General features: G+C 36.2%; 1 protein-coding gene across 1 annotated transcript; it reads right to left on the minus strand.

Annotated features, from left to right (window-relative positions):
- Positions 1–1196: 1196 nt before the first annotated feature.
- LOC124848657 (U-box domain-containing protein 35-like) lies at positions 1197–2952 on the minus strand. The gene is made up of 4 exons (XM_047326401.2): positions 2487–2952; positions 1872–1996; positions 1677–1792; positions 1197–1592 (listed from the first exon to the last, which is right to left on the minus strand). The coding sequence occupies exons 1-4, from the start codon at positions 2803–2805 to the stop codon at positions 1391–1393; spliced, it is 762 nt and encodes a 253-aa protein (XP_047182357.1). The 5' UTR covers positions 2806–2952; the 3' UTR covers positions 1197–1390.
- Between the last annotated feature and the right edge of the window lie 13763 nt (positions 2953–16715).

Raw genomic sequence — 16715 nt, forward strand, 5'->3', positions numbered from 1 at the left:
TAAAAATAGAAATTAATGGGGTTGTGATGAGGAAAAGTAAGAGAAGTAGCTGAGTTTAAAGTCAATCATTGGAACATGTTAACATATCAAATATTATTATCTCATCTCTTTCAAATGGAAGATTAGATAATGACTATACATTGGACACTTGTGTTAATTAATTAAGATTTATACTATAGCCAATTGTTGACCGTAACAAGTAGCTAGCGGATTTTGTTTTTCGTTAGTAATAATAGAATTATAATTTCAATATTATTTGTTTTTTATATTTGAACTATATATACATACATACCTATAATTTTTAGTTGGTTGATAATTATAGTTTGGGGTCTCTAATAAAAAATCTGTGACAAATAAGTTTAAGGATTTTAAATGAAGAATTGATTCATTGGCCACAATTGAAAAAAAATAAGGATAACGGATAATAATGTAATAATAATGACAATTATAATGCTTATTATAATATGACAGAGAAATAATATGATAATGGAGATATTGATTATAATGATTATAATAGTAATATAAACTTCGATATTACGAGTTAGATATCTTTTTTTAACTTATAATGATAAATTTTTAATCAAGCATGCAGTGCATTACGATGAATATAAGATCTCTTTATTAATTGAGTCATACCATACAATAAGTTCCATCTTATGTAATTGTTCATTTGTAGCATTGTAGCTTAGAAAAACCTCACTGTACAACTTCACTTGTGATTGAATATGTGTGGTAATTGGAATTAAATTATTTTAGAGCGAACCAAAATAAATTATTTTACATGAATTAAGAACATATTTAATAATAAAAAAAAGTCTACAAAATTCAAAAAATCGACATAAGAAAATTTTTTCAAAAACTGTGTGGATTCCAGCCCACAAATTGCTGGATAAACCACCCTGAATGAAGTTGACGACTTGATCAGCTTGACCCAACAAAATGTAATCAATGGTTAAACACATCAAATTTTTTTTTCCCAAAAAAGTTGAATTGACAATTTAACTACATTTCAACAAAAAAACTTTAACATATATTTTAATATTAATATTTGTTTTTTCCGAAAATTCTTAGGGACTATTAATTTTAATAAATTCAGATGAATATGTACTTTAAAATGAATGATAGATATATGTATATATATTCCTTTTGATTTTGAAGATAAATTCTCCTATTTTATCTACTCTTCTCCCAGCAACTGAATAAATAAAAAATTGTAAATATATGCTAGATTTTCTTAAACCCAATCCACATCTCTATATAAACAATGGTAGATTCATGAACATTGTTGGTTTTTCAAAGGGTAAAATCTAAAACCAACATTGATATAGTGAACTATTCCCAATGCTGAAATTCAGTGACTGACACACAGTACGTATGAAAAGCTTTGGTCTTAAAAGTTGAAACAAACACACGAAACCGAAGCATTTTGCTGATGCTTGTTTTTCTGGGACATGGAAGTATCAGTGGCAATGGCAGCGGCTATCTGTTCATTTACTTCCTTTCCTTCACATACAATACTCACATTGCAACTTTCCGGAGCATTCTGAAGTATCTGATCAGCTATGCCACTCCCTTTCTTTGATCTCAATTTTCTGTCCAACCAAAATGTTACAAGACTAAATTATCGATTCTTTTCTCATAAATCAACATCCTTAACTGTTTCAAAAATATTCTACCGTATTTGAGATTTGCTTGCTCCAATCACTAGTTTTCTTATTTGAAGAATGGGAATGAGGTCGATGATAGCCTTTGCAATCAAGTCACTCTCAATCAAGATTGTTTCGACCTTAACCTGTTTGATATTTTTCTTACTTCAATTTTGTGTGAAATTGGAAAGTAGTTTCCATTTTATATAGTTGTAGAATGAGTACCTTGGAAGCAGAACATAATTGCAGGAATTTGTTAAGGAGCTCTCTTCTCTTGCCTCTTTCTTGTGCCATGTAGCTCTCTACCTGCTCAGGACTCACTTGATCCTTCGGAATCACTCCAACTCCCACTGTCATGACACAAACACACATTCACAAGAAAAATCTTATTTGCATAAAAATCACAAGAGTTCAACAAAAGATGTTTGACCTTTTCGCATTCCTTTATTTCAATCATGTTAGGACATTACAACTTTAACTTTAGCAGACATTTTTCACTCTTGGATTATCATAAGCCCTCAAAATTGATTCCCGGGTTATACTGAAGAAAACCGAATAAAAAAAATTAAAAATTTAAGTAACCGTGTTGACCTTTCAAACTGTAAACCGTCGTATACATATCTCAGAAGCGATTAATAATTTTTCTGTGGTCTTGAAAACAGCATGGTGGTTAAGACCTCAACCTCACAGGTAGGGCAAGGGTGTGAACAACTTGCACCTATCTACCGTAGAGGCAGAAAAGAAAGAATGATTGAAAAACTATAATAATCCAAAAAGCAAACAACAAAAGAAAGAAAGAAACAAAGAAAAGGGAGATGAGAAATTTGGAAGAAAAGTTACATGGATTTGGAAGGTGCTTGATCTCTGGGAAAACGTGTATGAGATAGAGAATGGTAGATGGAGTGGTGAAGTTGGTGAGGGTCCATGACAAGGCTTCGATGCTGCTGGGGCTCTTTCCGACGGCGACATAGACAGTGTCTTCCTCCTCCTTGTCTTGTTCGTTAATGGTAACAAGAGAATCATTGTTGAAGGGGAAGTCTGAGGAGTTATCTTCCTCTATCTCAGTGACGGTGGTGCTTCTTCCAGAGTGGTTGTTGTCCACCTGAAGGGACAGAGGTTCAGGTGAACGGTGCATGGTGTGAGTTAAGGTTTGAGACATTTATATGACTGAACAGTTGTTGTTGTGTGGTGTTGGTTTGGGTGAAAGGGCAATAATAGTTGTGTTTAGAAGAGAGTTGAAGGTGTAAATGAAGAGAGAAAGTGTGGTGTAAATGAGAGAGAGAAATGTATGGAGTTTAATTAATAGTAGCACCGGCCTCAGAGACAGATTTGAGGGTGTGAAAAGGCATGTGATTCGTAGACTAGGAAATTTAGAGTTTGAATATCAACTTTGACTTTTATTTTTCTCTAGACCGACCCAAATGTCTTTTATAAGATATTTTGCCACTCGATACTGTAGTTTTTTTTTAAAATTTAAGAATTTAGGTATTTTTCTTGAAATATGAAGAACTTCCACTCGATTGATAACTTTATTATTATTTTTTTTAAAGTTGTTACTTAAGTAGTCTTAATTCTTTTTACACTAACGTTGTCACTAAAGAATCTCCTTTAAAGTTACTATTTGTTTTTTTTTAAATATTTATATACTTAAAAGTAAAATTATTAAGGTTTTTAACTAAAACTTTACTGTTTAATTTTTAATTATAGCAGTGTTATTTTTATATTTAAAAATATTTAGGTATTGATTTTTGTAAGTTGTAGTTAACCCTTAAAAATCCTGTGTGAGTGGAAGCCAGGTGTTAGTGAAAATCAGAAAGTGAAGGACAGGTGTGAGCAGCTGAGTGACCGATCGGTTTTGACGGTTATGTAAAACTTAAACTTTCAATTTTCGTGTCACTTTCTCTGCATGCACCCTTCATCTTCAACCTTTTGAACCTTTCATTTTCTCCTCCTTCTCTCTACAACCTTCTTATTCTCTCTACAGAATCTTACCCTTTTATTCTTCCAATCTTCAATCAGACCATGTCTGAGTCTTCGTGGTGCCAAGAGCTTCACTTTACACCGATCAAATTGCTGGTTTGAGCTGGTAAGTTCATTCCTCTCTCAACAATGTTGTCTTCTGTCACATGCAAACCGAGTTTCTGGTTGCATGAGTTTGCCATCTTATTCTGAGCACACTTCTGGTCTTTTGTTTGGTTTAGTTTCATAAGTCGTGACCGTAGGAGCGTAAGATTTCTAGTGGTGAATTATCTTATACAAATTATGAGCGTTCGGCTAAGCTTAAGAGGTAAGGGAAACTTATATAATTTGATTATGATTCTTGTTCTGAATGGTTGTATGTTGGTTTGATTATTTGATGAATATGAAGTATTGATGCTACTGTATGTTGTTTATATGAGTGGGTGATTTATAACTAAGGTAGATTGGGTTGAGATAGAGTTTGATCTTCAATCTGCAACTTTCTGTATAATCTTGTGTTTGACACCGAGAGTCATTATTGACTGTTCGATTTTCCTTTGAGCGTTCGGTCTAAACTGAATTCTTCTTCTGTAGAGAACTTAGTTAATGACCGATCGGTTTTATATTATTATATATGTAAATGAGTGTTCGGTCTACGTATAGTTTCTCCTTTGTACTTCTTAAATCAGCTTAGTTAAGATATTCAAAAATACCTAAATTCTTAAATATTATATTTATCCTTTGTTGAAAATAAGTCATATGTAATTGTAATTAGAATATATTCCTTCATTGCATAATCTCTGTAGTACTTGGTCGTAAACCTAGCTCTTGGTCTAGGTAGTGCTCGGTCACAAACCAAGCGCTCAATCTCAGTAGTATTAGGCTTCGAAATAAGTGCTCGGTTATACAATATATTCCTTAATATATCTGCTTTGGGTATTAAGAGTGTTCGGCCAAACTCCAAAGTGTTCGGCCTAGTTTGTAGTGTTCGGTTTAAACTCTTAGGTCTCTGATAAAAACTTTCCTTATCATTCAGTCAGGTTTAAGTAGATGTATTATATAGTATTCCACCTATTTCTTGGGTTCTGTCTAATAAAGATCTTTCGTTCAAAGTTGTTGTGTATCCCATAGTCTTTTCTTATCATTATTATAAGTGTTAGGCTTATGACAAGTCTTGCCTCTCATGGACCGCTCGGTCCTATTTGGTGGATAAGTGAAAGACCGCTCGGTCTTACACTAAGTGTTTGGTTAGATTAGCTTAAGAAGTATTTCTCTCGTTCGGTCTTGCTTCTAAGATGGAATATTGTTTCCTTGATTCAGTTTGAATGTATTGATAATGAAGTATGATGACTTTAAAGTATGATGTGATTTGAATGGTATGGATATGAAAGAGTATTCTAGGGAGGAATATCTCAAGATTTGTTATGGATTGGTAAAGTATGAATGTGGTCATGCTAAGGTGGCGTTTATCCTGATATTCTATGATTACTCATTCTCAAGTAGAGAGGAGTAAATCATGTGTGAGAATGACATGAGGTCCTAGTCCATAAGGTTAAGATGGGCGATGTAAGAATGGACTAACCTCGGGTGACAGTTGTTGAGACATCCCAACTACTACATCACCCGTGTGCAAAAACGTCGTAGCTACACAGAATTCACACAGTCCGGACAGTCAGAGTCAAATGGTTGGTCATTGCATGCATTAATGTATGATTGAGGGATTGATTGAATTATGGAATTATATCAGATTGATATGAATTATATGTGTATTGAATTAATTAAATTATATAAGCTTACCCTATTTCCTGTCTTGTTTGTTTTGTCTTTCCTGTTGTCGTTTTCTGTTGCAATGATCATCCTGTGGATGTGAGCAGAAGGAGAGGAGTTGCTGGAAGAGGCTCTTGAAGAAGTGGAGGTTAAGGCCGAACCATAGAACCGTTCGGTAGTTATAGTTACTTCGTTTTGTATATCCGTTCGGTTTAAGATTGTTTTGTTGGAACTGTTCGGTCAAGTATTTAGCTTTGTAAAGTTTAATTTCTGTAATATTTTGTAAGGTCGTTCGGTCATAAGCGTAATCTTCCTTTCTGAACTTAACTGTAATATTGTTAATATGTGAGTATTTTATGATATTGTTTTATACTGTATTTTTGGGATGTTACACAATGTCCATATAATTAATAAAAAATATAATGTAAAGGTTTATAAAAAATCAAATAGTAGTATAAAGAGAAAAGTGTGAGAATTTTGACAAAAATCTCATAGAGAATTAATATGATTTTATTTTTAAAAAAAAGTAAGATATTTATGAGATTATTTTAAATACTCTTACACCTCTATATTTTTATTATTATAATAATGAGTTTTTTTTATTGAGAATATATATGTAATATAAAGAGAAATGACAATATTTAAAATAAAATATAAATTTGTACAAAATTAAAATAACATAAAATTTTGAATATAATTTGAACAAATCTTAAAAAATATTATCATAATTTTTTTTATACTAAATCAACCCAACTTGCTGAACTTTTAAGTGACTAACTAACCTGATTATACCAACAAACTAGGTAGTGTCGGAGTTGTTCATAGTTTTTATTATTATGACTTTTTTTGTTTGTATATTTTCAATCTTTTAAAAATCTTATAAGAACATATCTTAGTATTTATGTATGTTTATAAATATACAATTTATTTAAATAGTATTAATATTGATATTTATATATAATATTAGTATACTTTTATATTCTCTATATTTATATATGTCAAATTGTATGTTTTTAAGAATTAATTACTTTATATTATTTTGCAAAAGATGACACATTAAATAATTTAGTTGTCAAATAATGACGTTTGACTATTAAACTTAGTCAAAATATGTGCATAGGCTTGACAAACCATCTATTCGCCTAGACTAGGGATACACCTTGAATAAAACTTCGAATGCCATATATTAAGTTTGAAATTATTCAAAAGCTCTTTCATTCTAAAATGTTTAACTTATTTAAGTAAACATAAATAATATTTTTCTGTTAGTACTATTATTTTAATTATATATATATGAAACCCAAATAGTTATTTATTATTTTTAGTGTTGAAATGTTTCTGTCATAAACAAGTTTTTTAAACTTAAAAAAAAATAGTGTTTATTGGTTTGATTGTAAAATGTATATTTAAATGAGTTGTTATGAATGAAAATAAGATGGGATCTTAAAAACAAATTTATATTTTATTAGCTGTTCGAAGATTCTTATAAAGTCAAACCTATTAACTTTCATTAATGTTCCATGATAAATTATTTCAACCATGATGATTTATAATTTGTTTTACATAAATATTTTTCTCATTGACTATTAAATTGTTTAGGTAAAAACCTATCTAAACTTTTAATAAGTAAACAAATTTTTAGATGAGTTAACGGAGCCGTTCATATATTTTCCTTAATCGTTTCAAACGAACACATAGAAAGCAAATAAAAAAGTCTATAACGCATGACACGTGTTTGATTCTTAAATGTAAAGATGGAAAATATTATTTTTTGTTTGATATTTTATTGAGTTCGTTATAACCGATGTTGTCTAAAATAGTGTTAAATTTGTCTCGATTTTGATAAGAAAAATTTGCTTTGATTAAGTATAGAATATATGAATAAATAACTTTTAAGTATTTAAATTGAGTTTAGGAATAGTATGAGTATATATACAATTGTTTCATATTTATAATTATTTTCGTGTTTATATTCTCGTCTTTAATTATTAAAACACTCATAATGAAATAAATAATCTAACAAACTTACTTTTTTACCGAGATCTCTTATTCTTAATTTCATTTCATTTGAAAAATTCTTATTTTTTTAATCGAATAATTTTTCACTATTTATCTTAATTCATTATTTAATATCTACAAAATTCATTTCATATTACTAAAATATTTTTTTATCTTACTACAACTTTGATTACACAATTTTTTATGCATTTTCATTTAAATAATGTATTTAAATTAAATAAAGTTCACAACACACATTTAATTATTTTCACATTTTCTTATTACTTTTATTTATTGTTTACTGTTTATGTTTTTTTTTTTAAATATCTCATTTTCAAGTATTTAATTGTGTAAATATTTAAGTCTTTATGACATTATATCATAATATTATTTTTTCTTTATCGTATTTTTTTATTTTTTCATAAAATGATTGTTTAATTAATATCTGAAACAATAAACACATCGCTAAAATCATGGATATGGATATATTTTATCAAAACAGGATGAAATATAAATTTTATAAGCATTAAATATGGATATAGATATTGAAATGAAATGCTACAAACTCGCATTCATCTTATGATTATCCTACTTAAACCTATTAATTTAAGAAAAACCGTGTTCCATCCAATCTATTTTTTTTCCTATCGAAACAACCGTTTGGTTTTCATATAACATTTGAATTAAATAATTTGTGTATTTATTATTATATTAAATAGATCACACATGGTAGATTTCATGTTTTACTTAAAGAGAAATAAAATATAATTTAACAAGAATAAATGAATGTTATAATAGTCTACAAAAATATTTCATGTTATTAATGGCTAATACAATACACTGGTAAATATGAACGATTATATAATTTTCTAAATATAACAATTTATGTTTTCACTTAAACCTAATAATCAAAATAAACTAATACTTTAACTTATAGGTTGAGTTGAATAAAATTTTTAAAACCAAAATGTATAGCTTTTTTTTTTTTGTTTCATCTTGAATCAAAACAAAACTAATTTGTAAGCAATCATAACATTTTAACATTCAATATCAAAACCAATCAATCCGTTCATGTTAACAAGGTGGAAGGATGACACTTTAAAAGGTAAAGTTTCATGTTATGCTTTCTTTTGTTGAGGGACATTTTTTTTTCATTAAAACTTTTTTTATATGTTTTTTCATGACCTTCAAATGCTATCTTAATAAAAAGAAATATGAATTGCTTTTAGTAATATCCTTTGTGAAAAGTAAAAGATGCATTACGTAGAGTTATCATGATAGGTGGTGCTTGTATGTTATGTGAGATAGTGCAACTTTCTCTTTTAGATAAGAAAAGCAACCTTGCACATGTATTTACATCCATAATTTTTATAATAATAAATATGTAGAGTGTAAGGACTTGGATTTGAGTCAGCAAAAAGGGGATGACAAGTGGCAAAGGATGAGAGGTTGAGTACTTTAAAATAAAATTACATTAGTTTGGAAACAGTGGGTTTTAACTCATTCCTCTTGTCTGAGAAACCATTCCCCTTCCAGCAAGCTCTCTCCTCCTCCTACATCTTCTCCCTTTCCATCCTTCACACTGAACCATTAAAATCTTGATTAGGTGCTGCCCCAACGATCACAAAGTAGCGGGTGTTGCTCTTAGTCGGTCAATTTTCCCAAATCTGAACCGGTAAGAAAACCCCCTTTCTCATGTGCCCTAGGGTTGTAAGCATGTGATTGAACTTGGTGCATGCAACCCATTTCGTTTTCTTCCATAATCTAGCTTCTATTTGGTGCTAAGATTCGTTTTCTATCATCAATTGATGATTTATAGGTGATTCTAACCTTTTGAAAGTGCAAGCAAGTGGTCTAGGGTTTCTACTTGAGCTTGGTTGTCTACACTAGAGGTAAGGGGAGCTAGTTCTCTTTTTGATTTTACTGTATGACGTGATTACATAATGATTTTCAAATTGGTATGTTGTTGGAAGCATAATTTTGAATTTTGCTAACTTGAAATGCATGTATGAAAGTGTGAGTGCTACGTGAATGTGGTGATTGATGGATGTGAACTGTTTGGGATGATTTTGAGTGATGAATTATGTATGTTGGAACTGTTTTGGTGTGTAAAATTTGTTATGGTGTTGATAGGAAGGAAAATCAAGTGTCTTAGGGTCACTTTTTGGTCATTTTAGAGGAAGTGAGGTAGGGATTTTGAGTAAATGAAGGCTGCAGTGTTCCTGGACTGTTTGGGCAGCCTAGACAAGTCCATTGTGACTTGTTAGAAGCATAACAGTAGTTGAAAACAGGTTCCAAGTAGTGGAATCGAATTTGGGTCCCTAAGTTGTTGAAATTAGTGTTTTGGATGCTGAAAGTGAACTTTAATCACTTAAAAATGGTGGTAGAAATGTTTAGAATCATTTGGATAAGTTTAATTAAGTCTAAAATGAGAATTAAGAGTCTAAGAAGTTGGGAAAAGTGGTTAGAAATGGTTAAGGGAGGTTCTGTTACCATTCTGCAGAGTTCTGAGAATTCTGCAGAATTAAATTCTGCAGAACGCGCAAACTGAGCGTTCGTCCATGGCGGAGCTGAACGCTCGGCCATGCATGTGCTGAGTGACGTTCGGTCAAATGTTGGTTGGATGAACGTTCGGTCTTAGGAGATGATAGTAATAGCGTTCGTCCATGGGAATGTGTTAGTGATTAGCGTTCGTCCTTGTCTGGGGACGTTCGGTCAAAGGTTGGAGTGATTAGCGTTCGTCCTTGTCTGGGGACGTTCGGTCAAAGGTTGGTGTGATTAGCGTTCGTCCTTGTCTGGGGACGTTCGGTCAAAGGTTGGTGTGATTAGCGTTCGTCCTTGTCTGGGGACGTTCGGTCAACTGTTGGGGGATTAGCGTTCGTCCTTGAGCCGGTGTTAGTAATCAGTTAGCGTTCGGTCATGATGAGGCTTGATATTGAAGCGTTCGTCCTAGTTATAACAGCGTTCGTCCAAATTGGGTTCGTCCAAGTGCTTTTGGCGTTCGTCCAAATAGGGATCGTCCAAGATGTTAGGACGTTCGTCCAACAGGGTCCGTCCAAGGACTTTTGGGCGCTCGTCCAAGCAGTTCGTCCAAGCGGTTAGGACGTTCGTCCAAACAGGGTCCGCCCAAGGGCTTTTGGACGCTCGTCCAAACAGTGTTCGTCCAGTGATATTTTCTTTTGTGCTTTCTCTCATTCCAGTAAGCTTTGTTAATTAAATATTTCGGTTACAATTTATGAATGCATCTTCATGTGATCCAGATTGGTTGAAAGTGTATGATTATAAGTGGTTTATGATGTACATTGTTGATTCAAAAGGAATATTATGAGATTTAAAATGGTCGGATTAAATCGGAAATTTAGATCTCTCGGTGAGATCAGTTAGTGTATTGAATGAATGTAAGAGGCTTCCATATGGGGGGGTTATCCCTAACACTCCAACGGTCTTTCATTCTCACTTAGAGAGGATCGACGCGTGTGGTGGGAGTAGTGGGAGGTCCTAGGGTAGACGCTATCACTGAGGTCTATTCCGCGGTAACGGATTAGCCTTGTGTATGGTCGGGTGGAACCCCTCGGCAATGGCTTTGCAAAGCAGTAGAGGCCATCACAAGTGCACAACCCGCCCCAGCTCTACATACATTCTATGTCCGGACGTGTCTAGAGTCTTAACATGATAGGATACTTGTCTTGATGAGTGTTATTAAATAAATGCTTATGTTTATGATGACTTATGTGTATGGATATTCTGGTAAATGCTAGATTGGTTGAAAATGAATTGTATGATTGTTTGAGATCTAGCTCACCCTTGCATTTGTGTGTGTTGCATGTGTTTGATTTCCCTCTTGCGATGATCATCCAATCCTTTGGATGTGAGCAGTAGGTGATGATGTACCCTTGGAGCAAGCGTTGGAGAATGAGGAAGACCCAGCTCCTAGTGCTTAGGATTTCTTCTAGCTATGATGTTCAATAGCTTTTTATTTTGAAAAACTTCTAGCCTTCATTTTAGCATGATCTGTATTTTGGAGAATTATGAGCTTGTACTTATATTTTAAAGTTTTCCAGTCAGACTTGGATAACTGTACTCCTAATTCCATCTATTGCGTACTCCTAACTGTTTCTATTATTATAATTGATGCATTCTACGTATATACTTTGTTATATATTTTGGGATGTCACATTTATGGTATCAGAGCAGTTTTTATCCTTAAAGAACCTGTAGGGTGTGTGCATCCTTTGTTTGTGCTTATGTGCCTTAATTGTACGGAAGCATTCTAAATTCTTGAGTAAGACTAATTGTTTTACTCTCTGCTCTTAAACAGAATATGGCACCTAGGCTTCCTCCTCCTCCCCCACAGGCCGATCCGTCTGACTCTAATCAGATGCTGAATGAGGTGCTGCAAGCATTACAGCAACAGAATGCTAATTTGGTGCAACAGAATACCATTGCACTACAAAACCTGGAAGCTGCTAGGATGTCGGCTGAGAATGCTAGAGTGGCATCTGAGAACACTCAAAGACAGCTCATTGAAGTGTTGACTAGCGGCAGGGCCACTCCAGGTGCTTCTTCCTCTGCTACTCCTGCCCAGGAGTGGAGTCTGGAGAGTTTTCTCCAACATCATCCAGCCCGATTCACTGGGAAATGTAGCCCTGATGAAGCAGACCATTGGTTTAGGGACATGGAGAGAATCTATGAGGCTAAGGGGTGTCCTGATGAGAGGAAGCTGGCCTACACTCAATATCTGTTGACCGGGGAAGCTGGCCACTGGTGGAGCAGTACACGGTTGATCTTGGAGGGAGCTAGAACCCCTGTCACATGGGACTTATTTAAGAGGAAGTTCTATAGGGAATACTTCCCTGACACTCTTAGATATGCTAAGGAAGTGGAGTTTTTGGAGCTAGTGCAGGGGAATATGTCGGTATCTGAGTATACTGACCGCTTCAAACATCTTCTTAGATTTAACACCATGACAGTGGATGAAGAGTGGCAATGCCGCAAGTTTGAAAACGGGTTGCGTGGCGACATCAAGCTCTTGGTGAGAGGTCATCGTCTGAGGGAGTTTCCAGCTCTTGTGGAGATGGCTAGGGATATGGAGAAGACAAAGAAAGAAGCTGAGGGATACTCGAGCCGTCAGGCCCAGCCCCTGAGGGTTGGGGGACCAGCCATGTCTAGAGGCGGGTCCAGTTCCAGGAAGACACCATACTCCAGATCTTCTTCTTCTCGTAGTTCTGGAGGATCTTCTCAGCCTTCCGTTCAGCCGAGCCAGTCCTCATCTCAGAGTGGCGTGAGATGCTATGGATGTGGCGGTTCGCACTACTTGTCTTCATGTCCCCAGAGGACTAATTTTCGGAGGTGCAACCGATGCCACAAGGAGGGCCACTATGAGCGTGATTGCCCTATGGGAAGGAGAGCTACTTCCCAGCCACAGCATGCAGGGAGATCTCAGCACAGAGGTGGCATCAGACCTCAGGCCACTGGACGTGTTTATGCACTGACAGGGACAGAAGCAGCTAGCTCAGGTGATTTGATTTTCGGTACATGTGTATTGGGTGGTAGATCTTGCATGGTGTTGTTTGACTCTGGAGCGACACACTCATTTGTGTCTGAGACTTGTGCTAGAGAGTTGGGGTTACCAGTGAGAGAGCTACAGTATGACTTGACTGTATCTACTCCTACTTCTGGGATAGTGAAGACATCTACAGTTTGTGTTAGATGTTCAGTAGTGGTTGAGGGGCGTCAGTACAAGGTAAACTTGATATGTTTGCCTTTGCAGGGTTTGGATGTCATCCTAGGGATGGATTGGCTGTCTGTCAATCGTATTCTCATTGATTGTGGAGAGAAGAAGCTAGTATTTCCCAATGAGGAGGATTACACACCTCTGACTCTTGGTGTGTTGAGGCAAGACCTAATAGAAGGTGCATGTTGTTTCCTGATACTATCACACATGGAAGTAAAGCAAGGAGATGCTGACGTAGACCTCTCGGTAGTCAGTGAATTTCTTGATGTGTTTCCTGAGGAGATTCCTGGCTTACCTCCTCCAAGAGAGGTAGAGTTTTCTATAGACCTTGTATCTGGAGCAGGGCCTATCTCTATAGCCCCATATCGCATGGCGCCAGCCGAATTGGCCGAATTGAAAAAGCAGATTGAAGAGTTGTTGGAGAAACAGTTCATCCGGCCTAGTGTTTCTCCTTGGGGTGCGCCGGTATTACTGGTAAAGAAGAAGGATGGCAGTTCGAGATTGTGTGTGGATTACAGGCAACTTAACAAATTAACCATCAAGAATAAGTACCCTTTGCCTAGAATTGATGATCTGATGGACCAGCTACATGGGGCAGTTGTGTTTTCCAAGATTGATCTACGGTCCGGCTATCACCAAATATTAGTTAAGGCTGATGATGTTCAGAAGACAGCCTTTAGATCCAGATATGGCCATTACGAGTATGTGGTCATGCCCTTTGGTGTGACTAATGCCCCTGCCATATTCATGGATTACATGAATAGGATTTTTCGACCTTTCCTAGATAAATTCGTTGTCGTCTTCATAGATGACATTCTAATATATTCTAAGAGTGAAGAAGAACACGCCGATCATCTTAGAACAGTGCTGAGGATATTGAGAGAAAGAAAGTTGTATGCCAAGCTCTCAAAATGTGAGTTCTGGATGAGAGAAGTGCAGTTCCTTGGTCATATTATATCAGCTGATGGGATTTCTGTAGATCCGGCCAAGGTTCAAGCCGTGTTGCAATGGGAAAGACCAAAGTCAGTCACTGAGGTCAGAAGCTTTGTTGGGTTAGCAGGCTACTACCGTCGCTTCATTGAAGATTTCTCTAAGATTGTAGCCCCTTTGACACAGCTAACTAGGAAAGACACTCCATTTGCATGGACAGACCGTTGTGAGGCTAGCTTTCAGGAGTTGAAGCAGAGATTGACTAGCGCTCCAGTATTGGCCATTCCTGACACAGGTAAACCTTTTGAGGTTTTCTGTGATGCTTCCTATCAGGGATTAGGATGTGTCTTGATGCAAGAAAGAAGAGTTGTTGCATATGCCTCAAGACAACTAAAGATTCATGAGAGAAACTACCCTACACATGACCTGGAATTAGCTGCAGTGGTGTTTGCTCTCAAGATATGGAGACATTATTTGTATGGAGCTCAATTTCAGGTGTTCAGTGATCACAAGAGCCTGAAGTATCTCTTTGATCAGAAGGAGCTTAATATGAGACAGAGAAGGTGGATGGAATTCTTGAAGGATTACGATTTTGACCTTCTTTATCATCCCGGGAAGGCAAATGTAGTTGCTGATGCCTTAAGCAGAAAGTCAGTACATGTTTCTGCATTGATGGTTAAAGAGTTGGAGCTAGTTGAGAGCTTCAGTGATTTAAAGCTGGATGTAGAATTTGAACCTGATGGCATTAGATGTTGCAAATTGGTTATATCAAGTAGTATCTTTGAAAGAATTAAGGAGGGACAACTAGTAGACCCCGAGCTTCAGAAGTCAAGGGCTTTAATTGGTAAAGAACAAGGAAAAGATTTTAACACTGGGACAGACGGTCTTCTACGATTCAGAGGAAGAACATGTATACCAAATGATGGAGAGCTGAAAAGAGTGATTTTAGAAGAAGGACATCGCAGTCGTTTTAGCATGCATCCCGGCATGACTAAAATGTACCAGGACCTCAAGGAGTCATTTTGGTGGTCAGGAATGAAAAGTGATATAGCTAAATTTGTTTCCTCTTGCCTTACCTGTCAGAAGGCTAAGATAGAACACCAGAGGCCAGGTGGTATGTTACAACAACCTGAGGTTCCTGAGTGGAAATGGGACAGCATTGCCATGGATTTCGTAACCCATTTGCCACACACTGTCAGAAAGCATGATGCCATCTGGGTAATAGTTGATAGATTGACCAAGAGTGCCCACTTCTTAGCAATTAATTTGAAGATGTCTATGCAGAAGTTAGCTCAGTTGTACATCAAGGAAATAGTTAGATTGCATGGTGTGCCTTCCAGCATCATATCGGACAGAGACCCCCGCTTCACTTCGCGTTTCTGGCAGACTTTACAGAATGAGATGGGCAGTAAACTCCAGATGAGTTCTGCTTACCATCCTCAGACTGATGGTCAGTCAGAACGGACTATACAGTCATTGGAGGATTTGCTTAGGACGTGTGTACTTGATCATCTGGGAGTCTGGGATGAAGTGCTACCATTGGTGGAGTTCACATATAATAACAGCTTTCAAACCAGTATTGGAATGGCACCGTTCGAAGCTCTGTATGGGAGGCGCTGCAGGACACCTTTATGCTGGTTCCAGGATGGGGAGTTTGTGTTGGCTGGGCCAGAAATAGTGCAACAAACGACTGAGAAAGTGAGAGTAATTCAAGAGAGAATGAGAGCCTCACAGAGTAGGCAGAAATCATATGCTGACAGGAGACGCAGGCCTTTGGAGTTCGAGGCCGATGACCATGTGTTTATTCGTGTGACACCTACTACTGGAGTAGGGAGGGCTATCCGTGCTAAGAAGCTTTCTCCCAGATACCTTGGGCCATATCAGATTACTAGACGCATCGGACCAGTCGCATATGAGATAGCTATGCCGCCCCAGCTAGCTAATCTCCATCCAGTCTTTCATGTTTCTCAGCTTCGGAAGTATGTCCCCGACCCTTCTCATGTGTTGGAAGCTGACACTGTACGAGTCAAGGAAGATCTCTCTATAGAGATGCAACCGGTCAAAGTAGATGAGAGGCTATCCAAACGACCAGATGGGAAAGCTACCAGACTGATCAAAGTCATTTGGGACAGTAGAACCGGCGATTCTACCTGGGAGAAAGAGGAAGAGATGAAGAAGTCATATCCTCACTTGTTTTCTGGTAAGTCCTAATTTTCGAGGACGAAAATTCTTGTTGTTGGGGAGAATGTAAGGACTTGGATTTGAGTCAGCAAAAAGGGGATGACAAGTGGCAAAGGATGAGAGGTTGAGTACTTTAAAATAAAATTACATTAGTTTGGAAACAGTGGGTTTTAACTCATTCCTCTTGTCTGAGAAACCATTCCCCTTCCAGCAAGCTCTCTCCTCCTCCTACATCTTCTCCCTTTCCATCCTTCACACTGAACCATTAAAATCTTGATTAGGTGCTGCCCCAACGATCACAAAGTAGCGGGTGTTGCTCTTAGTCGGTCAATTTTCCCAAATCTGAACCGGTAAGAAAACCCCCTTTCTCATGTGCCCTAGGGTTGTAAGCATGTGATTGAACTTGGTGCATGCAACCCATTTCGTTTTCTTCCATAATCTAGCTTCTATTTGGTGCTAAGATTCGTTTTCTATCATCAATTGATGATTTATAGGTGATT

The sequence above is a fragment of the Vigna umbellata genome, chromosome 5, assembly GCF_029865625.1.
Source record: "Vigna umbellata cultivar VRB3 chromosome 5, Vumbellata_1.0, whole genome shotgun sequence".
Classification (NCBI taxonomy): Eukaryota; Viridiplantae; Streptophyta; class Magnoliopsida; order Fabales; family Fabaceae; genus Vigna; species Vigna umbellata.

Bases quoted from the DNA above. Each gene is read 5' to 3' on its own strand.
- LOC124848657 (XM_047326401.2), bottom strand. From the start codon at position 2,805: ATGTCTCAAACCTTAACTCACACCATGCACCGTTCACCTGAACCTCTG. The intron at 1,997-2,486 runs GTAACTTTTCTT...GTGTCATGACAG, and splicing joins CAAGCACCTTCCAAATCCAT to TGGGAGTTGGAGTGATTCCG. The intron at 1,793-1,871 runs GTACTCATTCTA...AATATCAAACAG, and splicing joins AATTATGTTCTGCTTCCAAG to GTTAAGGTCGAAACAATCTT.